This window comes from Canis lupus, chromosome 7, assembly GCF_003254725.2.
Source record: "Canis lupus dingo isolate Sandy chromosome 7, ASM325472v2, whole genome shotgun sequence".
Classification (NCBI taxonomy): Eukaryota; Metazoa; Chordata; class Mammalia; order Carnivora; family Canidae; genus Canis; species Canis lupus.
The window spans coordinates 19,527,123-19,555,082 of record NC_064249.1 but is presented as its reverse complement, the minus strand read 5'-3'; the positions used below and the strand labels follow the sequence as shown (position 1 = coordinate 19,555,082).

General features: G+C 35.8%; 1 protein-coding gene across 10 annotated transcripts in view; it reads right to left on the bottom strand.

The window, feature by feature from the left end:
• The window catches only part of PLA2G4A (phospholipase A2 group IVA), a 151,606-nt gene that overhangs the window by 103,459 nt on the left and 20,187 nt on the right, over window positions 1-27,960 (bottom strand). For 9 of the 10 annotated variants that reach the window (XM_025430132.3, XM_025430131.3, XM_035718804.2 and 6 more), the window contains 2 exons: window positions 19,543-19,645; window positions 6,600-6,681 (listed from right to left, as the gene is read on the bottom strand). In XM_025430132.3, the coding sequence (XP_025285917.1) occupies window positions 6,600-6,681; window positions 19,543-19,575 (115 nt within the window). In that variant the 5' untranslated portion in view covers window positions 19,576-19,645. Of the gene's footprint in view, window positions 1-6,599; window positions 6,682-6,799; window positions 6,930-19,542; window positions 19,646-27,960 lie in introns of those variants that run through there. The other variant, XM_025430130.3, reaches the window with a different exon arrangement.

The following is a 27,960-nucleotide window of genomic DNA, read 5'->3' as shown; positions in this document are numbered from 1 at the left end:
CAACAACAGTGCCATTTATAATTTATAAATATATATTTGAAACACCATAATCTAAGAAAAGATTGATTATAGTAATCCAAAAAGTGTTATAAAGTTTCTGTACATTGAAACCCAGGAAAATTCTAGATTACTATAGAGATAAGAGCAGTATTTATAATTACCAAAAAAGATGGAGTATAAAATTATTATATTTTAGGGGGGGAGGCGCAGAGGGAGAGAAAGAATCCCAAGTAGACCCGATGCTCACTGTAGAGCCTCACGACCCTAAGATCATGACCTGAGCCAAAATCAAGAGTCAGATGCTCAACCGACTAAGCCACCCAAATGCCCCTAAAATCATTTTTAAAATTCTCTTGAGTGAGGCAAAAAGGAAGCAATATCCAAGAAGAAAGGTATAATTACACCCATTTGTGTTCTATTCATTAATCCAAAATTCTCTGACATCTTACTACTATGCCAAACTTAAAGTTAAGCACTGATTTTCTAAAAAAGTGAGTAAGAAACAGGCCACAGTTTTACAAATGCACGATTAGATACCTATGTGACAAGTGTTAAACAGAAGTCTGAACAGCTGTCAGAGGAGCACAGGAACGAACTGTGCCAAAGTGTATCAGAAAAGATAACCGAAGTACCATTCCACCATCTATTTCTTTCAAGCTGAAAAAAACAAAGATCCAGCAATATGCTCAACACAGAAATTCACAGTGGAATTTATGGATTTTATTTAAGAAATAAATGTCTTCTGGGATGCCTCGTTGGTTCAGTGGTTGAGCATCTGCCTTCGGCTCAAGGCGTCATCCCAGGGTCCTTGGATCAAGTCCCTTATCAGGCTCCCCACAGGGAGGCTGCTTCTCCCTCTGCCTATGTCTCTGCCTCTCTCTGTGTCTCTCATGAATAAATAATATAAAACCATTACAAAGAAAGAAATAAAGAAAGTCTTCTGATGTTGGTATCTGAAATAATTTTAACAACAATAGGTAATTATTAAGGGTGTACTATGCATCAGGTATGTGAGTGCTATGAATTCAATCATTCAATTCTCATAACATTTCTATGCTGAAAAAAGGAGACAGAAAATTTGCTCAAGGACATGGGACTAGTGAGTAGTGTTTTGCCTCTGGAGACCATGTTCTTTCATACATATACTCTGCCTCCTCCTTAGAAATTTGATCACTGTGATAAGAGTGTCTACCAGGAGGGATAATACATTTTCTTAAAAAAAAAAAAAGATTTTAATTATTTATTTATTTGAGAGAGAGAGAGAGCAAGCATGAGTGGGGAGGAGGGGCAGACGGAAAGGGAGAAACAGACTCCTCACTGAGCACAGAGCCCGATGTGGGGCTCCATCCCAGGACCCCGGGATCATGACCTGAGATGAAGGCAGACACTTAACCAACTGAGCCATCCAGGTGTCCCAATAATATATTTTCAAAGTAATTTCTACATTGCTCTTGGTGCTGATGAAGATTCTCAAAAAATTAAGTAATGTTTCTGCACATACACACCCAACACCCTGTCTCCCAGGCTAACATTTATGAATAGAAAAGTTTGAATTCTAAGCTGCTTTCCCAGGGAATTATTGACACTATGTGTTGAGAGTCATGTCCCTTGAAGAGGCTAAATCCTCTCGGTGTTTCTTGACATGAGGGGTCAAGGCTACTCCTTGTGAGAGCAAGACTGGAGGAACGAGGGAGACCTTTCCCATATCTACTGAATCAGAATCTGCACTTTGACTGGGAACCCCTGGTGATTCATAAAGACATTAATTTTTGAAAAGCACTACTGGGGAGATTAGGTCAGCCTTGGACCTGCAAATGGCACAGCTGTTTAAAAATCAGGAACTTGGTCTAGATCTTGCTATGAGTTTCTCTCCAATAAAACACCATTTACCCACAGAGACAGACATTATGAAAAACAAAAGCTTGAGGTTCTTAAGAAAACCTTCAAAGAGTACCTTAGGATATTAAGCAATACAACTTTATAAAAATTGGTTTCAATACAATGAGTTCATAATTCTCCCAAGTATATTTATTTTTTCTTAAAGTTTAAATGTTGGAATTAAGCTCTGTGTTCTCCTAAATACTTAAGGAAAGTCGATCCATCCGCAATCCTACAACTGTCCTTGAAAACCCTAATGTTGATGATGATAGTTCTGTAAAGAGAAAGAGTTCAGTGTCCATTAAGACCAGACAGGAATCTTTAGTATATATGCTTAATTAGGATATTAAAAATATTTAACACTGGTGGGGCTCCTGCGTGGCTTAGTAGGTTGAGCGTCCAACTCTAGTTCTTGGCTCAGGTCATGATCTCAGGGTAGGGGGATGGCACTCTGAGTTGGGCCCTTCACTCAGCAGGAAGTCTGCTGGAGATTCTCTCTCTCTGTTCCTCCCCTCACCACCCCATGCTCGCTCTCTCTTTCTCTTGCAAGTAAATACATCTTTAAAAAAGAGGTAAACAAAAAGACAATGGTATCCATTTTCTGATTTCATCTTAGAGAATGAAACATGACTAGTTCTGAATTCTGAGACTAGCCTCCCTTATGATATATGATCAGTGTTTTCCTCAACACTTTTTAAAAGGAGCAGAAACGCAGTGAGGTAGCTAAAACATTTTTGCCAGCTCTCTCATTCCATTTTAAAATCAGGTTTGAGGCCAGGGGTGTATGCTTTTTGTTTCACATATGTACAAAGTGTATTACCAACTGAAATTTTATGGTCACTGTAGTCATTTGCAAATATGTAACTTCTATTAGAAGAAGAAAGGAACAATAACGAATGCAAAGTTTAATCAGATATCCATCCAACACCTGCACCTGGTGCAATGTTAATATGCTCCTGGCTACATGTTAAATCTAACTACAACTTCCTATAGCTTTATTTATTTATTTATTTATTTATTTATTATTTATTATTTTTTTTAATAAGGCAGAGCTATTTTTTTAAAAAAGATTTTATTTATTTATGCATGAGAGACAGAGAGAGAGAGACAGAGGGAGAGAAGCAGGCTCCATGCAGGGAGCCTGATGCGGAACTCGATCCAGGGTCTCCAGGATCACACCCCGGGCTGAAGGCGGCACTAAACTGCTGAGCCACCGGGACTGCCCTCCTATAGCTTTAAAAGAGTTATGTTAATATTGTCAAATTAATGCAAAGTACTTATTTTAAAAATTAGACTATGGTGAATCAAGTGCAAATACGAACTTCAAACTACCTTTTCATATGACATGAGCATAAGAATACAAGGAAGGGTTAGCATGGGGATACAGGTATAAATGATACATTTGACCACACAAGTAAGATTAGCAACCAGGTCTGGGAAGCAGCTGTCCTGTTCTTGGCTGGCCCAAGGCCCTCAGATGAAAACAAGGAAATATGTCAGATGTTATGATTACAAGGTCAGCTCTGACCCCTCAGAAGACAGTTCATGGGGTGCTGCTAATTTTATTATGCTGGTTTAGCAATTTAATACATTATTTTTAAGTGGTGATAATTAGAACTAGATGATTTATCAAGGGACAAAATAAGAAACTGATATCAACTTAGTATTATCTCATAAAAAGAAAAATGTAGATACAGACATTTTACCAGGAATCAATAATTTATTTGATTTGTGTGGCACCCTTGAGAAAGCCCCCACATACAAAGAAAACCAAAAAACCCAATAGTAATCTGTCATTTCTCTTTACCAACATGTAAAACTTTATGGAAATTTGCCTTTTTAAATAAATGCAGATACTATCAAGAGCAGAAGAGAGTGTAAGTTTCTGTTATGATGGTCTTCACAGACCTTACAATATTTTTTGTAGCTTTATCCTTGTCCATATTGAAAGAACTTCCACATATAAAGATCCCAAATTCAGTTTACTTGGTAATTCATATTGATCCAGCTCACCAACCAATATCAGCAAAACCCCTCTTAGAAAAGTGACAGTTAATGCCAATACCTTTCCTCACTGTGATAATCTCCTACAACTGCTCAAAAATAAAGTGCTTGGCACTATGTATCATCCCTTCACTTTTTCACACTAACGTTCTTGCTAAACTCATTTCTCTAAGACTTTCTCTTGTTTTTCCTTCTTTCCTGCTCCTGACTTTCCATAAACTCAATAAGTTGATATAAAGACTTGGCAACAATTCCCTCCTCCACACTCCAAAAAAAAAAAAAAATCATGTAATAATTCAAGTGAAATAAAATCAAATTACAAATGCTGAATAAAAACATTAGCAGAATGTTGTAACACTGCCCTATCTCCTCTAGTGACTAATCGCCAGTGATTATTCCTTCCATGGGTCCTTCATTTTCCAAAGAAAACTTCTAGAGACCATGGGTCTAACCTGTGCTATACACACTGTGGGGAACCCAAAATGCACCTTTTTCCCTGTTTCATGAGACAAGTTACTACCTCCCGTTCATTCGTATATTATCAGTGTCACTCATGTAGGTTTCAAATAACATTTGCTGCACCACTGTCTCCCCTGCCTTAATTCTTTTCTTTTTCAAAAATTTTATTTATTTGAGTGAGAAAGACAGAGAACACAGTGGGTGGGGGAGGGGCAGAGGCAGAGGGAGAAACAGGCCCCCCACTGGGCAGGGAGCCTGACTCAGGACTGGATTCCAGGACCCTGGGATCATGACCTGAGCAGAAGGCAGACACTTAACTGACTGTGCCACTCAGACACCCCTCCCCTGCCTTAATTCTAAATAAATTCCAAGTGCCTGTGCCTTTGGGGGAAGCAGCTAGGAAATCAAATCCACAGCAGTTGAAGGCGACTCACAGAGTATGGGGTTTGAACTGCTCTTGGGCTCATCTTAAACACAGTGACACCCATTGTCTCTGCTTGGCAGAGTCCAGCACTATGGGAAAGAGTTGCTGCTGCTTTGTATATAACTATATGTTTTTAAAAGTCAAATTAGGTCTGTAACTTGCATGCCTGGCAAGTTCCTGAGATAGGCTTCAGGTGAATTGAGAACAGTTTTTCTAAGACTCAACCTCTTGAACTGGAGAGCCTGTGCCTTTTCTCCAGGGCATGGGGACTATACCAGTTCTTACATATAGCTTCTGATCTGACTTCTCTTTCTCCCAGGGAACTCTTATTTAAATGATGAAAATGCGAAGAATTATTTTTAAAAAAGCAAAATAAGAATCACTTCAGAAGAACATTGACCAGAGAGTGACTAAATGGGTTGGGCTGAGGTAGGGGATAAAATTTAATATATATAAATTCCTGGTCCAGATAAGAGTTGAAGAAATCGTCCTTGTTCCTCCACCTTTTGTGAAAACCTCTTTGCTCATCCAAAACTCTTGCCATTAGATTCTCCGCCCTGTTTCCCATTTTACTTCTTTTAACCACTTCCCACATACTCTTTTTCATTCATTGAAGGCTTGAACACTGAGCTTGTATTTTTCTTTTCTTAGTATTTAACTTTTCTATGTTGGCCTTTTTTCAGCATGAGTTTGACAAGCTCACTTTTATTCTTGTGTTCGGTATTATTTTTATTTCTCTATTCACTATTTTTATTCTTAAAAATAAAAAGTATATCCCACATTTCCCTCTAATATTTTTAACCTATTATGGCCAGGACAAACATTTTTAAAAATGTAGATCCAACCATGTGCCTTGTAACTCAAAGGCCATCAAGTTTTCCCATTGCATTGCTGATGAGATTTCACTCCTGGCCTTTGTCCTATCAGTACCTGTCCCCCTTGTCCTTTGCTATCTGTTTTCTAATATTGCTGAACCTGTGCTAAGTCCTCATGAGCACTCCTCTCCTCTTGTTCTTCTCTCACTCTTGAATATGCAGTTTGCTCAGCCTGGGACCGCTCTGCACTCTCATTGCTGACATTTCCTTCCTCTGAGCACCAGTTTCAAAGTCAGGGCACTCGTCCTAGTTCCCCAGCCCCATTAACTGTAATCTCTGTACTTTCTTGAAAACCTGTGCCGAGGGCTCAATTGCCCATTCCCATGTTTTAGCAATAATCTAAAACTTTGTCAAACTCCTCATCAAAATCCTTATCATTCTTTTTATTCCCACCTTGGTGACATCCAGCCATTTGAGTGGGGAGATGAGCCAGAAAAACTGCTTTTCAAAGCATGGAGAAGGATACTGCCAGCAAGTTAATTCAAATTCCTCAGGCTGTGTGTGGTTCAGGTCCTGTCGAGCTGTGCTACACCAGTTTCTATAGCTATTCCCATACACAGTAAACACACTTAAAGGCATAAGAACTAGAGAAACTGCATTTTTTAATCCTGTAGGCACAGTGCCTTGGAGGCAGCTTGTTTGAAGTCTTGACTCAGCACTCTTTCCAAAATAGAATTAAATAGAATTTATTTTAACTCCAAAAATCTGTATGTCATGAGACTGTAATTTTGCCTGACTCCAAGTACTCTCAATTAATGTAAAGTCAATATAAAACACTATTCCAACAGATAACAGAGAATCAGGGAATCGTTCAAAATGTTATCATTTAAAGATATAGAGAAAGATAACCACATTTGAAAGAGGGACAGCCCCCCCCCCTTTATATCTGAGAATTAGAGCAACTAAAGAGTGAACTATTATTATTCATTTTCAACAGAAAAGCAAATAAGGATACTTACGCATATCACCGAAGGCACCTTTTGTCACTTTGGTGGCACGTAACACCACTACCGTGAATTTGTGGGAATACTGGTGCTCCACCTGGAAATAAATAACAGTAAATTAAAACCAAGCTTCCAATATAGAATCCAGGCAAACCGTTCTCCTTGTTTCCTCGAGACTAGTTAAATATTCAGTTGAAGGGAAGTAACATTCATACCAGAAACATCCTTTGATCCTAGGGCTGCTTCTTATTTGAGTCTCTCCTCGCTCCCACCACGGAATTATTGAGAAGTTTAGATCATGCTTTAAAATGTTACTACAACTCGACTACCGGCAACTTCTTTGCTGACAGGTTTACCAAGCTTGAGGGAAAATGTAAATCAGGACTGCAGGCCTTCTAGGAAGACAATCAGGCTTTGTATTGAATGACAAGGAAGCCCTGGCTTAGAAAGGCAAAGTCTGAGAGAAAGATGTTTGCATTATTCAGATTTGTTTGTTTTTATTGTTACTGTTCAATGAAAGTTTTCTTTGGCAAGACAGTTCCAGAGCAGTATCCAAAATCCTTTGGACCTAAGGCAATAACCGGTGAACTACTTACATTAATTGTAATGCATTTGTTATAAACCATATGCAACAATGTTAAAAGATTCTAGAAGACTATTAAATACTTCACCTAAGGAGAAAGTAGTTACCAAACAACTCTATCAACCAAAACAGAATAAGGAAGCAGGAACTCACAAAGTTCTCTGAGCAAGTGAAAATGACAAAGTCCTTATCTAAAGCTCAAACCTGTTTAATCTTAGAAGAGATTACTCCTAGCTTTCCTAACTTCAATAGACTTGCTTAACTGATTTAGAAGTCCATAATTGATTTTAAAGAGCTAAGATACTGGCAATACTGACAAATGAGTAGTGAGATACAGGATCAACAGTTGTACAGCATTCAACAGTTTCTGAAGCTATTACTCTGTCAATAGAATAATTTATGTTCAGATTTATAACACAACATCAGGAAGTGGGGTCATGAAAGATGAGCACACTTTGTTTAAAAAGGCAGAGAAGCATGTAAAATGTTTCAAGATAATTCTTATTCAAGTTTATTATTATTATTATTATTTTTTAATGATAGTCACAGAGAGAGAGAGAGAGAGAGAGAGGCAGAGACACAGGCAGAGGGAGAAGCAGGCTCCATGCACCGGGAGCCCGACGTGGGATTCGATCCTGGGTTTCCAGGATCACGCCCTGGGCCAAATGCAGGCGCCAAACCGCTGCACCACCCAGGGATCCCCTCAAGTTTATTATTGAAGAGAAATACCATCTATGTCTAGAGGTGCTCTGACTAGCTAAAGTTTTACTCCATATAAGTAAAATGATCAATTTACAAATGAAATGAATGCTTATTTTTAAAAAGTGTGTTGTATTAAAAAAGAAGTGTGTTGCTTTATACAATCAAAACTCACACACACTACCCCACCAAAAAAAAAAAAAAAGAAAAAAAAGGAATCCACTATCATAGTTGGAGACTTCAAAAAACCTCTATTAGAAATAGATCTAAAAAAAAAAGAAAGAAAGAAAGAAGAAAAAGAAAGAAGAAAGAAAGAAAGAAGGAAAGAAAGAAAAAAGAAAGAAAGAAAGAAAGAAAGAAAGAAAGAAAGAAAGAAAGAAAGAAAGAAAAAAAAGAAAAAAAGAAAAAAAGAAATAGATCTATCAGGAAGAAAATTAGTAAGGACAAGTTGAACTCAACAGGAGCATCAGTCAACTAGACATAATTGACATCTATGGACTACTTCATCCAAGAGCAGAACACACATTTTCTTAAGATCATGTGGAATAATCATGCAATGTGTACTCTCAGACCACATGGAATTAAATTGGAAAACAAAATACAATGATAGCTGGAAAATCACGGAGTACTTGGAGTTTAAATAACACACTTAAATTTATTTATTTTTTAAAGATTTTATTTATTTATTCATGAGCGACACAAACAGAGAGAGAGAGGCAGAGACAGGCAGAGGGAGAAGCAGGCTCCAAGCAGGGAGCCCGACGTGGGACTCGATCCTGGGTCTCGAGGATCACACCCCGGGCTGAAGGCTGCGCTAAACTGCTGGGCCACCAGGGCTGCCCTGGACTTTCCCTTTAAAGGCCATACACACATATACCAGTAAATTAACACCAGGTACCATGAGAATGAAATGGTTTCTTTCTTTTTTTTTCTTTTTTTCTTTTTAAGATTGTGTTTATTCACTCATGAGAGAGACACAGAGAGGCAGAGACACAGGCGGAGGGAAAAGCGGGCTCTATGCAGGGAGCCTGAAGTGGGACTCGATCCTGAGTCACCAGGATCAGGCCTTAGGCTGAAGTTGGTGCTAAACTGCTGAGCCACCCTCGCTGCCCAATAACACACTTTTAAATAACACATATATCAATGAAGAAGTCTCAGGAGAAATTTTTAAATATCTGCAACTAAATGGAAATGAAACTATAACCTATCAAAATTTGAGGGATGCAGTGAAAGTAGTGCTTAGAAGGAAATTAAGTAATACATATACTGACATACATATTATTTCATACATATGGATGTTTCATATATTATTTCATTATATGCATTTATCCAAAGAAGATCTAAAATCAATCATCTAAGTGTCTACTAGAAAAATAAAAGCAAATTAAATTCAAAATAAGCAGAAGAAAAATAGTAAAAATTAGAGTAGGAATGAATAAAAATGAAAGTGGAAAATCAATAGAGAAAATCAATGACACTAAAAATTAGTTCTTTGAATAGAACAACAAAATTGATAAGCCTCTAACCAGACTAAATAAGGATAAAGAGAGCACAAATTATAAATATCATAAATAAATGTGAGAAGCTCACTCCAGTTTCTGGAGAGCAAAGGGATAATAAAGAAATACTATGAGCAACTCTAAGCCCACATTTAATAATCTAGATGGAATGGGCCAATTCCTTGAAAGACATTATCTGCCAAAACTCACACTAGTGGAAACAGGCAATCTGAATAGGCCTATAAAGAAACTGAGTCAATACTTAACCTTCCAAAACAGAGAGCACCAGGCCCAGATGGATTCACTGCTAAATTCTACTACTTAAGAAAGAAATTACACCAATACTCTCCAATCTCTCCTGGAAGATAGAAGCAGAAGAAATAGTACCTAACTTATTTGATGAAATGAAAATTTAGGTATAAATTTTTTTAAATGTACAAAATCTACATGAGGAAGACTATAAAACTCTGATGAATGGAAAGCAATGAAGAAATAGAGAGATATCCTACGTTGATGGATAGAAGACAAAATATTGTCAAAATGTCAGTTCTTCAGAAATTGATATATAAATTCAGTACAATTCCAATCCAAATCCCAGCAAGTTATTTCGTGCATATCAATATACTAATTCTAAAGCTTATATGGACAGTCAAAAGGCCCAAAAGAGCCAATACAATACTGAAGAACCAAATGGGAAGACTGATGCTACCTGACTTTAAGATTTATTATAAAGCTACAGTAAACAAAACAGTATAGTATTGGTGAAAAAATAGACAAATAGATCAACAATACAGAATAAAGACCTTAGAAATAGACTAACACAAATATAGTCAACTGATCTTTAACAAAGGAGCAAAGAGGCAATATGATGGAAAAAGGATAATCTTTTAACAAATGGTGCTAGAACTAGACATTCACCTGCAAAGAAATAATAAAATAAATAAAATAAAATAAAATAAAATAAAATAAAATAAAATAAAATAATAAATTCTAGACAAAATGATACTTGCCCCTAAAAAGAGAATAAGTGCTCTTGAAAAACCAACTTAGAGCTTAGCTTTCTCTACTAAAGTGAATTCTTCAGTAATAAATATTATATGTACACATCCTCCCAAAATCATCTATACTCTTCTTTTCATACCCTAGAACTTCTAATACCACATGAGTTTTCAAAGGCCTACAAATTCCCTAATGACAAAAAATTATTAGCAATAATCTTCACTATTATTTAACATGATTTTTTAAATTACTGCAGATGTATTTATGTCAAATGTTTATTTATAACATATACCGAGGGGTGCCTGGCTTGCTCAGTCAGTGGAGCATGCAACTCTTGATCTCTGGGGTTGTGGATTTGAGCCCCACATTGAGTGGAGTGATTAATTAAAATAAAATCCTTTAAAAAATGTCAACACTATAAAAAAAATAACATACAGAGAGATGATAATGTCATAAGGATTCACTGAGTATGAACCATGTTACATATTCTTCTAGATGCGAATTCTCATTTAATTTTTGCAACAATCCTATATAATAGGCATTATTTGTAGTTATATAAGACTAAAGTGAGATTTTGAGAGGTTAAATAATTTCCCAGCATCTCATAGATAGTAAAAATTAAAGTTATATTAGAATCCATTCTTGTTGTCGTCATTGTCCTCACTCTGTATATTCCTTTACTTACACAGAGACTAACACCAAACATCAATACCTTAACAGTGAAAAAAAGTTGTTTCCATTTATCAAAGTGAGTAGTTATAATCAGTCTATTATATCTGTAGTTGATCTGAAGTTCCTCTGGTAACTGAGTTACTTCCTCTATCGTTCAGCTCTGTTTTAATCTGCTTTTATTTCCATTAGCCTCAACCCTGTCTTAACTATAATGAATGAAATACTTGCATACTCTTCAGAGGAAATAAGGGGCAATTCAACCTTCTTGGTTTTTATAAGTTAATTTTGGAAACCATAAATCTTCAGATTATCTGTAAGTTATTTTCAGAACAGGAGCGTCAAAATCACGCTCTAAGAGCTGTAAAGATTATAGTATCTATAAAGTAAGTACAAACTCTTGGAGTAAAATGTTTAGTGTTAATCAAGAACTATCCAAATATCTTTTGATAATTCTCGTTTCCTGGGGCCAGTATCACATATAAATTCAAACTAGTATGGATGAGGCTAGCTTTCAACTTGGATAGGAGACTTTTGGTTATGTCTCAGAGGTGGTACCAAAGGAAATGATATTATTGACTCCACAACCATTGTTCTCTGAGGAAACTAATGACTCAGCACAATGGTAGCTGGCAAAAAAGAGATGCCATATTTCAATTGAGATGTCAAATATTAGCTCAATACACTGACTCAGCCACAAGATTAAGCTTTGCCTTCAGGTCTTGGATTACCTTTCTTGAGTGTCTTTTTTTCATCCCTAATCTTTTCCATAGTGAAAATCACAACCCTTTTTCTTTTCACAATTACAATTTCCCAGTCATTAGGAAAATAGCTACTGTATTAAATTCATTCTGGAGAATTATATTACCATCTATAACTAAAATGATTCGGCTTTGGCAAAAAGAACCAGTCAGCTGGTACAAAATCAATTTGATGATTGTTCTAACCTGTTGAAAGTTCTGTTGTTACAAAGAAGAACCAAAGAAACAATCATAAAATAAATCTGATGGAAGAGAAGGAAGATTCTGCATGCAAATAAATATCTTTCTTTCTCTACTTAACTGCCATTGCCTAACTTTAACTCAAACTAAAACCAGTCTGTTAGTATGATAAAGACTGGAGAATCTCATTTACTGAACCCAGAGATTGCAATCATCACAATCAGCAACAGACAATTTCAGACAGATCTCAGAAATGTTTTTAAAAGAATTGCTGCACGGATGTCATCTAAGAGGTAGGATAGTTTTTTGTTTTTTTTAGATAAGATACCTATTTTTAGTTTCATTTCCTGGTGTGGAGTTTCATTCTAATACTTTGAGAGGCACAGGTATTGTGTTACTCTTTTTTTTTTTTTTTAAGAGCGTCCAATTTATCTACTAAAAATCTATAATGCTACCTAAACTTGCTTTGAGAATTCTCAGTCATGGATTGCCATAAGCACAAATTATCCTAATGTCCCAAACACGTAATTTGTCAATAGAATTTGTTAGCTCTAGCAGAGCTAGATTTTTCTTTATTAAAAGAAAATCATAATCAGAAATAAGACTTGGGTTTCTTCTCTCTAGTGAACAGGAAGATTTCCCCACTTACACAACAAATATATATCAAATACAGTAATAACATATCATAATAAATGATTACTGAGACTGCTTTAGCAGAAAACTAGTACAAAAAAAATTTGATAGTGACATAGCTTGCATCTAAAATAGTCACTTAATGGCATATTCACCATAAATTTATAGTGACTACAACATCTCCAAGATACCTAAAATTCAAGTCACTCAAATTTTTAGCACCTAAATCTTATTTTCTAAAAATATTTTATTTATTTGAAAGACAGAACACAAGCAGGGGGAGGCAGATGTGCAGAGGAAGAAGAAGAAGCAGACACTCTGCTGAGCTGGGAGCCTGATGTGGGGCTTGATCCCTGGACCCTGGGATGATGACCTAAGCCAAAGGCAGGCATCCCAGGGGGAATTCCACTTGTAATAATGGTAGATTAAACAGTCATAAGATACTTCCTACATAAATACTTCTCACAAAAAATAACTAAAAACTGAATAAGTTTTTACAAAATAAATAAAGATTTTCTGACTGACCTCGGGGTGCTCAGATCAAACATTACTTCTGGGTGTGTCTGTGAGGGTCTTTCCAAACGAGATTAAATTTGAATCAGTGACTCAGAAAAGTGGATGGCCTTCCCCAGTGTGGACTGGCATCCTCCAATTTGTCCAGGGCCTGAATAGAACAAGAGGGATTTGCCTCTTTTCTTCCAGTCTTACTGCTCAAACTGAACTGCTGCATTTCAGCTTCTGATGTTGGATGGCTATTTATACCATTAGCCCCCTGGGTTCTCAAGCTTCCTGTAGTGGACTGAATTATACCCCTGTCTTTCCTGGGTCTCCAGTCTGCAGATGGAAGACTGTATGACTTTGCAGCCTTCATAACCATTTGAGACAAGTCTTCAAAATAAATCTCCATGTCTAGATTGACCTGCTATGGTCTGAATGTTTGTGTTCTTCTAAATTCGTATGTCGGAATCCTCACCCCTCAAAGATTACAAGATGAGAGCTCTGGGAAGTGTAAGGAACTCTCAGGAATGGATTAGTGCCTTTATTAAAGAGAATCTAGACAGACTCCTTGCCTCTTCTACCTTGTGAGGACAGAGTGGCTGCAAACCAGGGAAGAAAGCCCTCACCAAATGCAACTTATGCTGGTGCCTTGATCTTGGACTTCCCAGCCTCCAGAACTCTGAGCAATAAACTTCTGTTGTTTAGAAGCTAAATTAAGATTCTATCTATCTCCCTCTCTATTTCCTCTTGATTCTGTGTCCCTAGAGAACACAGAATAACATAGCAGCAAAGAAAGGCCTTAACTACCAGGGAAGAGATCAAAAAGCCAAAGAAAGCACAAAAAACCTAGAGTGGTAAGCACAGTTTTGCTGCAGGAGCATTTCGTGATCCAGAGAGGAGGTAGCTGAGACTGAGCTGCCTTGAGAGAGTGTGAGCCTTCTAAGGATTAGGACCCTAGTAAACCACCCTCCTGTTTTAAGTCGAAAATTCCATAGACTGCACCTTAAAGAATAACTGGTATCAGGGAAAGGTTAGAAGCTTATCACTAACCATCCTCTTTTTCACTTTTGTACAAAACAACAACAAATACGCTATTTCATAAAAACTCATTATTAGTTTTGCACAGTGCTAGGCTTTTGCTATAGGAGTTTTGCCACCTTTATGTTTTTTGTTGTTGTTGTTGTTGTTTTGTTTTGTTTTTTTTATTTCTCAATAGCAGATGTCCCTTGGCTGGAAAGAACTTTCTTTACTGTGTCTAGAGAATACTTTATACACATAATAACTTATTATTTCTAAGAACCTTGTGAAGCAGACACAGCAGGTACTATTCATACCCTGTTTTCCACAAGAAGGAGCTAAAACTCAGTTTAAGTGCTCATGAGCACGTAACTGAAGACAGGAACTACCACTAGAATACTAGTTCTTTGATTACTTACCCAGTGTTGCTCACCCCCCACTATGTTACTATAATAATCTAGAATAGTATCTTTCTACCTTCTTGGTAAAATTTCCAGTCACCCCACAAAGATGTTTTTTCAAAAGGCTCCTGTATTTTAGCAGGCATTCATGCTAGCCTACCCATGTGGTTGGCTATGTCTAATGTGAAGACAACCTTAGTTTCTGTGGATGTGGGACAGTGGCCCTCCATTGCTAATAAGTGGTGGGAAGAGGTGTGGATTCTTTTTCACTCCAGGGAAGTGACTCATTTGCAGAGTAAAAAGATGGAAATTTTTATAAATGATTTATCCTTGACCTATCCTTGTAAAATTGGTCCAAGAGAATTTCAATAAATCCTGGAGACATAAACATCCTTCAGGCTAGGAAGTTATTCACAATGACTCTAATCATATGGAAACTGAATTCTGCGATATGTTTATCACTCCATTTTGTACCAAGTTCCTAAAAGCCAGCCCTGGAAGAAAGAGAACCTGCTGGCTGTCAATTGCTGCATCAGCCCATGGGATTCCCCAACATGTCACTGCATCACAGGTGTAGTGAAAATAAGGCCTATCTTGTGTGCCTTGAGGCACCCAAAACTATGTTGACCAGTCTGGCACCACTCATTACAAGTTAGCTGACTTAGTTTGCCCCATTTTTCCTTTTTACTAAAATTGTTCTGTGTTGAGTATGCTGACTTACATAGATTTTGAAAAGTATCTTTCTGTGGAAACTAGAACAGGGAATTTTGTCACTAACACAATTTACATAGATATACACACTCACAGTCTTCTTCATACATACACAGAAAGAATGAGAGCAAAACTACAAAGCTCTTAGGGATCCCCAATTAAAAGTGCTATAAATGTCCCACTCTGACACTGGGAAAGGTAACAGAAACTGTGATACAGATCTGTGGTTTGCATGCTTCATCATATCACGATGCCACATAGGCAATTACTATGTCCTAAATATTTAGCTCTAGCTCAAATTTGCTAGAAAAGGTGACAGCAATGAGTTTTAACATATCCAGAAGCAGTTTGATTTTTAAATAAACTCTGCCATGTTAAAAGGAGAAATTAAATGGCCAGTTCACAAGGTCATCTGACAAGTGATGTGTGGGGACTGTACAGTGGTCACTAATAAGACCTGGTCAGATTTAGGTAGGAGAGTGAAGGACATTTGAAATGAGGATATTCTTTGAAGTGTATTATACTCCAACCATACTGAACTTCTTTCATTTTCGTAAGTTAGCTTTCTCATCTCCAGACTACCTCACATTTGCTTTTTTCCAATCCAGAAAAGAAGTAATGTTCTCCCTCTCCACTTAACTTGTACTAAACTGTCAGGTCTATGCTTATACGTCACTCCCACTAGGAATTTCAGGAGGATTCCTATTATTAGTTATTCATGTTGTATATTCCCAGAGTAATCTTCATTGTCTCTAATCAGAGCCCTTTCTAAAAGTACGGTTAGTGTTAGATGAATGGTTTTTCTGCTAGCCATAAGGTCAGTTCAGGGAATATGTCTGACACACTTTTGCAACCCCAGTACCTATTCACAACTGACAGGGAGTGGTACACAATGGGCAAACAATGAATAATTTTAAGTGCTCAGGGAAAAAATAAAATAAAATATTTTTAGAGGCAGAATGAATTGAAAGTTCAAATGTTAGCATTCAAAATTATTGTTGGTCTTTGTCTTAAGCTCAGGGTTATAGACCTTAACCTTACCTTCTTCTTCCTTTTCAGTTCTTAGTGCTGAGTTTCATGCTAAAGTTTAAGAATGCACACATTGATTAAATTCTCTGAGAGTTATAGAATTCATAACTTGTCTTGAGGTGGTGGGGTAAGAAAGAAATTAATCTGCACATAACATATAGAAACTTCATTTATATCAAAAAACAATTTTATTTCGTTGTTTAAATACATGTATAGAAAACCATAATTGTAAAAAAAAATAAAAAATAAATAAAAAGAAAACCATAATTGTGGAAAGTAGGATATTGTTTCAAAAAACAAAGATCATCTCATTTTAAACTCTGATTATATGCTTTTAACAAACATCACACCTTAAATATAAGGAAAAGTATAAATTTGAACATAAAAGGATGCATACACTAATCAAAGAAATTGGAAAGGGTCAAAATAATAAAAGACAAAGTAAAATTTAATCTAATAACAAAAGTTGTTATTAGAGATAAAAAAAGGACTTACAATGATAAAACATCAATTAGACAGAAAAATATATCATCCAGAAGTTATATGAACTAATAACATATCTTCAAAATCCATAAAGCAAAGGTAGAAAATGAAACATATTGTTGTACATGGAACACTTAGCAAAATAGACAATATGCTAGGCCAAAATTATCTATAAGTATATTACAAACAACAGAAAATCATGCAGAGTATGTTCTCTGAATGTACTGGTATTAGATTAGAAATCAAAGACAATTGTTTGAAAATTAATATAAAACGTGTCTAAGTATCCCATGAGTCAAAAGACAGATGAAATAAAAATATTTTTCAGTTAGCAATTATGAAAATATGGTATTTCCAAACCTATGTGCTACATCTAAAGTAGATGGTCTACAATTAATAAAGCTTGAAAGATAAATATTTAAAAATTTAAAAGGAAGAAATAAAATTGGCATTATTCACAGATAACAGTAATGTATAAGTTGAAAATCCAAAAGAATCTAAAACTATTAAAATTAATAAAGAAATTCAGTAAATTTACTGGATCTACAAAAATCAATTGTATCTTGATATGAATGCAAACTAATTGGAAAATAAAATCTACATATAATGACACTAAAACATCAACTATCAAGAAATACAGTTAAAAAAAGATATATAGTAATCCCTCTGTAGCCTCAGGGGATACATTCCAAGCAACCTCCCTGCCACCCCACCATGAATGCCTGAAACTGTGGATAGTACAAACTCCCTGTATACTGTTTTTTTCCTATACACGCATACCTATGATAAAATTTAATTTCTCTATTAGACACAGTAAGAAATTAAATAACTAATAATAAAATAGAACAACTATAATAATATACTGTGATAAAGGCTAAGTGAATGTGCTCTCTCTCTCAAAGTGTCTTGTATTGTACTCACACTCCTTCTTGTGGTGATATGAGATGATAAAATGCCTAGGTGATGAGATGAAGTGAGTGAACGACACAGGCTTTGTGAGGTAATAGTGTTAGGTTACTATTGACCTTCTGAAGATATGTCAGAAGGAGGATCATCTGCTTCTGTATAAAGTCTGACCACGAGACACTGAAATTGCAGGTGTGGGGGTGGGGAATACTATAAAAGATTTCATACTGAAAACTACAATACACTCCTTGGAGAATTAAAGATAATCTAAATAACATTAGTTTTGGATTAGATTCATGGGATATTAATGGGTGGGAAGATTCAACATTATCATATCATCTCTCCCTTAGTTAGTCTATAAAATCATTATAGTGCCAATAAAAATTTCAGTAGTTTTGTGTATGTGTGTGTGTAAATTGACAAACTGATTATAAAATATATGATACATCTCAAAGCTACAGAAATTAAGGTAGACATATTATACAATCGACATTATATAATAAAGCCTAATAGACCAACAGAACAGTATAGAAATCAAGCTACACACATAAGGCTGCTTGATTTACAGTAGAGGCACCACTGCCATTCAGTGAGGAGATGATAAGTTATCAGGGGACTAGATAGCTTGTAGTATATTCGGATAAGGAAATATCACATGGCAATGTAAAAGGGTAGAATTCTGCTGCTTTATAACAACATGAATGAATCTCATGGATTATCTACATGAAGGCCAAAAACAGGCAGCACTTATCTATGGTAAAAGAAGTCAAATATTGGTTACCTTGTGGAGTTTATTGATTGGAAAGGACATAAGCAACTCTTCTGGGTTACTTTTAATGCTGTGTATTTTTATCTGGATGATGGTTTCATGAGCGGAATACATAGGTTCATCCATCAAGCTGAACAACTAAGATTTATGCACTTTATATATGTTAAACCTCAATCAAAAAAAAAAAAAGTCCAAAAGAAAGAGCAGCTTACAAAGAAAAGTTCTTGAGAAGGAACCAATTGCAAGAAAACAGGAAACAGAAACAGAGAAATCTGAAAATTGGAAGAGTTTAAAGAAGAGAATGACCAGTGGGGGTGGGGTGTTGATGGAAGGGTTGTAGTGGTTACTGAAGGGTCCTTTGAATTCAGCACCAAAAGAGGCCCCTGAGGAGGCTTTTTTGTGAATTGGAAAAGCTGAGTCCAGTTTTTAATGATCTGAGTTGTGAATAGAGCACAAGAAAACACTAGAAAACAACTGTAGTATGTTAATCCTTGCTCTCCATGCAGGGACAGAGAAAGGATGGTAGCTAGAGAAGGATGTAGGGTAAGAGAACAAGTGCTTCATTTTAAGTAATAATAAAACTCTGGATTGCTCCTTAATATCCATAAAAACTATTTCCAATCCATAAACCTAACTAGATCTCAATTTCAATCAAAAAAGAAGGTGTATACTTCCAATTAAGTTTTGGAAAAATACATACTAAAATTTGGTTACTCTTTACTATAAACTAACCACCTATTGGTTTAAGCATAGCAAAAGGAAAGGTTTTTTTTTTCTTTTTTTTTTTTCTTTTTTTTTTTGTTTTTTTTTTTTAAAAGGAAAGTTTACAGAATGCTTTACCCTGGCAACACATATCAAAATACAGCCTTCAATTCAATAATTCTTTTATTAGTAGTAAGGGTAGAACATCCATAGGCAGATCATTGCTAAGTGGTAACCTCTTTTTTTATCGTTCCATGGAAGTTCTGTATTGTTACACATGTTTTGGCATTTTTTTCCCCTCCAAGCATCTCTGGTTCTGGATTTGTCATAGACTTTTACTTTATTAGCCAATGCTACCAATACACAGAAGTATATCTCCCTCCCTCCCAGAAAGGACATATAAACAGTAAGTGACTTACTATAATGTGCTGATAAGGATCTATAAATGACATTTTGGTTTTAATTACAGGAAATCTCTTCACACTTCAAAGGTCTTCTCTGGCACTCTAGCTTCTTTAAAACCTACAAAATAAACAATCACTATTGTTAAGCTTCCTCTTGGATGCAGTTCTAAGATTTAAATTATGATAAATATGAATCTTAGGAAGTAAAAGTCCACCCAAGGGAACCAGATAGACTGAGTTCCCAATTGTTTACATGACCGAGTATACACACATAACTTAGGGAAAGGGTAAACATATTTTGATAGTACAGCTAAATTTCCATATTTATTTGTTCAAATTTATTCTGTTAGTAGTTATTAGGAAACTCCAGATTTTTTTTTTTTGCATTGGCCAAGTATTTCATGAGACATTCCTTGAACTTACAAAAAAATTAAAATTATTTTTGTACTGTTTCTCATTAAAAAGCCACATGTCATTGTTTTCTCAATTGGGCCAGTGTAACACAAATTCATAAGAAAGGAACATTTTTTACCTTAGCTATTTGTTAAGAACTTTAAAGATACATTCATATTGAATTTCCACTTCAGCGCTGATATTTTTTAAAAAGTTTACTCATTCTAAAATACCAGTTTAATCTGGAAGCAGTTAAAAAGGAATGAAAAATATGAAAAAATAATGAAAAAATACTTTATATACTTTGCTTTCTTCTACAATTATTCTATAGTATTTAAAATTTAAAAAAATATTCAATAAACATTTTGTTCTTCCATCATAGATATTTTCCCCCAATATATACCTATATGTTAGTATTCTATATGTGTCACATCTAATTTGGAACATCTTTTCAAATGCCTTTGTTGTTTATGATAAATACATAAATTCTAAAACATTTTTATTTCAGAATAAAATGTATTAAAACTTTAAAGTGTTTCTTTTCTTTTTAAACATCACATTTCTAGAGCTATACAAAATAACTCATGGTTAATTTTACAAATATGAACTATGGAAACAAATCAAGAATAAAGTATAATCACGATTTCATTTTGATGTGTAGCCTTCCAGACTATCCAACGCATATTCATATATTTAAAGTAAAAAGGAAAAGAAAGAATTTGAATTTTGTTTTTACACAAATGGGATCTCATGAAGTGCCTTTGAATTTTTAAATTCACTTCATCATTTTTTAAGCAAAAAGAATAGCATCTATTTATCTATTCGTGCCTTTATTTTTAAAGGCTTAACATTTTTTAGAGCAATTTTAAATTCACAGCAAAATTGAGAGGAAGGTACAGAGATCTCCCCATATACTCTCTGCCCCCCAGACCCACATGCAGTGTCTCGCTCCTTACCAACATCCCCTACTATAGTGGGACATTTGTTACAACTGATAAACCTGCACTAATACATCATCATCACCCAGAGACCATAGTTTATCTTAGAGTTCACTCTTCCTGTTCTACATTCTATGGGTTTTGACAAATATATAATGACATGTATCCATTATTATGGTATCATAAGAGTATTTTCACACCGTAAAAAATCTTTGCCTATTCTTTCCTCCTTATCTTTCAACCCCTGGCAATCACCTATCTTTCTACTTGACTCCATTGTTTTGCTTTTTTCAGAATGTCACATAGTGGCAATCACATAGTATGTGATTTTTCACATTGGCTTTTTCAGATTTTCAGATTGGGTTCTTTCACTTAGTAATATGTATTTAATACATTTTCTCCATGTCTTTTCATGGCTTGATAACTCTTTTTTTTTTTTTTTAGATTTATCCATTCACCTACTGAAGAACATCTTGGATGTTTCCAAATTTTAGCAATTGTGAATGAAGCTGCTATAAACATCTATGTACAACTTTTTCTGTGGACATAAGATTGATTTCATTTCCTTTGGGTAAATATCAAGGGGCAAATATATTCTTCTATATGCTGAATCAAATAGAAGAATATGTTTCATTTTATAAGAAACCACCAAACTATCTTTCAGGGTGTCTGTACCATTTTGCATTCCCACGGGAAATACTCAGCAGTTCTGTTGCTCACATCCTCACCTACAGTGTATGTTGTCAGCAGTCTAGATTTTGGCCATTCTAATAGGTATACAGTGGAATCTCACTGTTGTTTTAATTTGCATTTCCCTGATGACATATGATGTGATCTCCTTTTCATATGTTTATTTGCCACCTATCTATCTTCTTTGGTGAAGTGTCTGTTAAGGTCTTTTGTCCATTTTAAAAATCAGGCTGTTAATCTTCTGTTAAATATTAAGAGTTCTGTATATTTTGGATAATAGTCCTTTTTCACATGTGTCTTTTGCATTTTTTCTACCACTCTGGCTTCATTATTTGTAATATGAAAACCATGAAGCTATATTATAAGAAAGATAAAAATCACTCATAGTTCTCTATTTAAAAATTGTATAAAATGAAAATCTCCTTTCTTCCTTGTTCTGGTTCATCAAGAATCATTAATTTTACTAGAAAAAAATATTTTTTAAATAAAACATTTCTTTTAATCACTTACTTTGTAATTACTAAAAGTTGATTTCTATCTTCTTATAATGTACTGTTTCATCTTAATGAAAATGTACATTTTCCCTATATTACCAACCCTTTAGAAGTGAAGCAATTTCTTAACAGAATTCTTCTTTCAAGTACGTGATAGGCCATGTGAAGCTCCTAGACCCAAGAGCATAAAGCCTTTATGTTGCTGCATCACTGGTGATTCCTGAGAATTCCCTTTCCAGAAGCTGAAAAGCCCATATGCTTGTACAGTAATGCCAGGATACTATCAGGGATACAATGCCTGAGGGAAAATCATATTATTTTCTTCATCGAAGCAGCATAATTTGGTCAAAATACCACTAATACCATAATACCATATGGGATTAGAAAGACCTCAATTCAAACTTCAGTTTCACATTTTAAGATCCAGTGTATTCACCATAAATGGGAATAGTACTATGAATGTACTGTATGTTGTAGTGAGGACTAATGAATTAATTATGGTGAAAGGTGCCTGTAACATAGTAAATACTCAATGCATGCAAGCTTTCCTTCTTTAAAATTTTTTTTAAGTTCTGTTTTAATTTCAGTTGGTTAACATGCAGTGTTATATTAGTTTCAAGTTTACAACAGAGTGATTTGGCAATTCCATACATCACCAGGTCCTCATCACCACAAGTCTACACCTTAATCTCCATCACCTATTTCACCCATCCACTACCCCACCTCCCCTCTGGGGACCAACAGTTTGTTTTCTATAGTTAAGTCTGTTTTTTGGATTGTCTTTCTCTCCCTCTTTCTCCCCTTTACTCATTTGTTTTATTTCTCAAATTCCACATATGAGTGAAATCATACGGTATTTGTCTCTGACTTATTTTGCTTAGCATTATACCCTCTAGCTCCATCCATGTAATTGCAAATGATTTCATCCTTTTTCATAGCTGAATATTCCATTGTGTGTATGTATGTATACACACACACACACACACACACACACACACACCACCTTCTTTATCCATTCAAAAATTGATGGACACATGGGCTGCTTCCATATCTTGGTTATTGTAAATGCAATAAAAATGGGGGCACATGCATCCCTTCTCAGGGCATGAGATGAAGCCCCACAGTGGGCTCTGCTCTAGGTATGGAGCCTTCTTAAGATTCTCTCTCTCCCTGTCTCTCTGCCCCTTCCCTGAGATCATGACTTGAGCCAAAATCTAAAGTCAGATGTTTAACCAATTGAGCCACTCACGCACCCTGAGAAGTTCTTTATGTATTTTGGATACTAACCCTTTATAGGATATGTCATTTGCAAATTTCTTCTCCCATTCTGTAGGGTGCCTTTTAGTTTTGTTGATTGTTTGCTGAGCTATGTACAAGCCTTTTATTTTGATGAAGTCCCAGTAGTTTTTGCTTTTGTTTCCCTTGCCTCAGGAGACTTATCTAGAGAGAAGTTGCTATGGCCAAGCTCAAAGAGGTTATTGCATGTGTTCTTCTCTGCGATTTTTATGGTTTCAGGTCTCACATTTAGGCCCTTAATCCATTTTGAATTTATTTTTGTGTCTGGTGTAAGAAAGTGGTCCAGTTTTCCCAGCACCATTTACTATCCTTTTTCCATGGGATACTCCTTCCTGTGGGTTTTTCATATACGGCCTTTATTATGTTGTGGTATGTCACCTCTAAACCTACTTTGTTGAGGGTTTTTATCACCAATGGATTTTGTACTTTGTCAAATACTTTTTCTGTAGCTATTGAAATGATCACATGATTCTTATCCTTTCTCTTATTAATGTGATGTATCACACTGATTGATTTGAGAATACTGAACCACCTTGCAACCCAGGAATGAATTCCACTTGATGGTGGTAATTTTTTTAATGTAATGTTGGATTTGGTCTGTTAGTATTTTGTTGAGGATTTTTGTATTTTTGCTCGATGGATATTGCCCTGTACTAAAAAAGTTGTATCTGGTTTTGCTATTAGCATAATGTTGGCAGGATAATGTTTGGAAGTTTTCCTTCCTCTTCTATTTTTTGGAATAGTTTGAAAATAAGTATTAATTCTTTAAAAGTTAGGTGAAATTTTTGGTAAAATTTGCCTGTGAAGCCATCTGATCCTAGACTTTTGTTTGTTGGGAGTTTTTCGAATACTGATTAAGTTTCCTTGCTGGCTATCAGTCTTTTCAAATCTCCTGTTTCTTCCTGGTTCAGTTTTGGTCATTTATGTTTCTAGGTATTCATCCATTTCTTTTAGGTTGTCCAGTATGTTACAAAATTATGAAAAACTATATGCTAATTGTTTATAATTCTGTGGTGCTGGTTATTTCTCCTCTCTTATTTGTGCTTTTTGTTTATTTGGGTCCCTTCTCTTTTCTCCTTGATGAGTCTGGCTAGAGGTTTATCAATTTTATTGATTTTTTTCAGAGAACCATCTCCTGGTTTCATTGATCTGTTCTATTGCTTTCTTAGTTTCTGTATCATTGATTTCTGCTCTAATCTTTACTATGTACTTCCTTCTGTTAGTTTTAGATTTGGTTTGTTGTTCTTTTTCCTAGCTTTTTAGGCACAAGGTTAGGTTGTTTGAGATTTTTCTTGCTTCTTGAGGTAGGCCTGAATTGCTATAAGCTTCCCTCTTAGAACCACTCTTGCTGCATCCCAAAAGTTTTGAAACATTGTGCTTTTATTTTCATTTGTTTCCATGTACTTTTTTATTTCTTCTTTTATTTCCTGGTTGACCCATTCATTGTTTAATAGCATGTTATTTAACTTCCATGTATTTGTGGTCTTTCAGATTTTTTCTTGTGGCTGACTTCTAGTATCATAGTGTTGTGGTCAGAAAGGATATATCTAGGATAAGCATAAAGTAACTTAGAGGTGGCAATAACTACAGCCTAGCCTGGTACTTCACACTCACATGTTGCAAAAGCAACAACACTATAATTAATGTCAAGAGTTGGAAAGGGGGATCCCTGGGTGGCGCAGCGGTTTGGCGCCTGCCTTTGGCCCAGGGCGCGATCCTGGAGACCCAGGATCGAATCCCACATCAGGCTCCCGGTGCATGGAGCCTGCTTCTCCCTCTGCCTATGTCTCTGCCTCTCTCTCTCTCTCTCTCTCTCTGTGACTATCATAAATAAATAAAAATTTAAAAATTAAAAAAAAAAAAAAAAAAAAAAAAGAGTTGGAAAGGAATCTTGAAACTCCTCTACAAAAATATTTCCAGTGGTTTCTTATTCCTTTATTCTAAAATTAGAAATATTTCTATCTTTTTCATATCTATTGTGTGGCTTTCATACCTATTTATGCCATCCAAAGTAGGAAAACCTTTTCATATCACAACACACACACACATAAACAAAATATGGAAACAAATTTGACAGTTTTACAAAGAACAGTATATCCTAAGAATATATCCAGTAAATATTCTATTTCATGTGTTTAAATCTGATAGTAGCTCACTACATTCATTTCATGGCCCACCAATGGAAGTTTGAAATTAATGGTCTCATGACTTCAAGATGATTTCTATCAACTCCCTCAGTCTTATCCCTCCATCCTTCCCTTTTCTTTCTATGTTATGGCCATACTGTTTTCTTTCTTCAGTGGTGCCATACTCTTGCTCACTCATGGCTGTAACCTACCACTTCTCTCCATCCATTTATTCAACAAATATTTAAGGCATAACTCCTATGTATCAAGAACTATTCCAGTGTCTGGAGAGGCAAAAGTGAAATAAGTTAGATATATTCCCTTTCCTCATTTCTAGAGGGCAGTCAGACAACAAGTAATCTGAGAAATAAAGAAAACAATTAGAAATAGAGATATATAAAATGAGAGAAGTGAGCAAAAAAGCAGAACTACAGAGCAATCTGAGGTCTGGGCTCTGGAAAATAGCTAGCTTTGGAGGGACAGGAGGGAGTGGGTTCAGAATATAGTGTTCCAGGCAGGTTGTTTGAAAAACTGAGAGATGAGGGACTCATGAATGGTGAGGTTGGAAATGAGGGGAGGCCCAGTCACCCATTCTTCAGGACTCAGCTTAAGTGTGTTTTCCACAGAGAAACCTTCCATGATCTTCAAAGTATGTCTGGTCTGCCTATTACTGATTCCATTTGCACTTTGCACTCCCCCTCAAGCCTTTCACTCAACTTAAATAAGGTCTGCCTTTCCTGAGAGAACTAAGGGATGCATAAAGTCAGGGATCACATTTGTCTTATTCATAGAGTTATCCCTAATGCCCAGAGCCTATAATGTAGTAGGTTCAGAATAAATATTGTTGGATGGATGAATGGATGAATATTACACACGGTCAGGTTTCTGTATGAAGGAAATTTACAATGTAGTACTGGCACTCTATTTTGAGGTCTCTTTCATTCCTAATATCCAAGGATGTTAAATCTCTCTCTCTCTCTCTCTCTCTTTCAAAAAGCAGAACTAATATATTTCAGAAGAGATGAGACTCGTACTCAAAATGTTTAGAGGAAATGTGTTGCTAGCACCCAAAGTTTGGTGTCAGCAGCTTTATTTCCTCTTCTTATTTCCAGCAACTCCATTCATAATCACTGTGCTCACCACCTAACTATTCACCACCACGGTTACTACCGTATCCTGCAGGAAGATCTGGACAGAGACAGCCCAAATATTAAAGCTAAAAGCAGGAGATATGTTTATAATAGCTAACTGTCCATGTCTATTAGGTTAGAAATGAAAAGGTAAATAGATAGGGACGCCTGGGTGGCTCAGTGGTTGAGCGTCTGCCTTTGGCTCAGGGCATGATCCTGGAGTTAGTTCTGGGATCGAGACCCACGTCGGGCTCCCTGTGAGGAGCCTGCATCTCCCTCTGCTGATGCCTCTGCCTTCTCCCTCATGAATAAATAAATAAAATCTTAAAAAATAAAATAAAAGGTAGAAAGTAAACATATATGATTCATGGCATTTAATCCTAGAGAAACATTCTTTTGCTCTTTAAATCCACTCAGGGCTATGTCTTCTCCTACTTTGGTGAAACCGTGGTCAGCCTCAGAATGTGTCTAAAAAATTGGAGATATATATACATATACACACACACATATATATTTATATATATTTAATTTATATATATACATATATTTAATCTCTAATTTAATTTCTAATATATATAATTTCTAAATATGCTTATTTAGAAATTAAAATGCTAGGCCCATGTATTCATCCAAAATTAAACTTGATTTAGAGTTGAAATTTTTCTCCTCTGCAACTACAGCAGGGAAAGATAAGGTCATTGGCTTCTCTCTGCCTCTGTCTACAGCCTAACCCTTCTAACCCATGAACTCTGGTTTTTAACACCTCCTAGCTGGAGAAGGCTGGCAAAGATACAGGAGCAAGAAAGTTACTACTTCACTATACTATCATAAGCAGGCTTTGTGAACCCTGTGCCTGGTATATATTAAAGCTGATTCTTTTTCTCATAAATAGATGCTTTTGCAGATTCTTCTAAGATGCTCTACTTTTGAGATATCTTCCTTGTATTTTCTGGAATGTAGCAATGCATCTCTATTATAGCTGGAGGCTTATACTTTCTTCTAAGCCCCCATGCACCCTGTGGTCTATGTCCACAGGTCTTCTTCTGTGGTTCTTTCACCCTACCAGGCAAAACCTCTGTATAGGATTTAAGATCCTTTTGCCCAGTTCTCTTCAGTCTACAGAGAATACTCAACAGAGAGAGTACAACTGCTTCCCAAATGAAACTCTCCATTCAGCTACTTGTGCCCTTTATGTTTCTCAGGCCCAACTAGACACCAGCCTATGTAGGACATGCATATTAAACTCTCTGATAGACTGAGTAGTCTCTTTAAAGGCCCCTCTCTTGATTAGGGGTTAGGAGGTATATTTCTTCCAGATCTCCTCACCAAGGAAGGATTCCAAAAGGATTCTACTCCAACCAGTTCT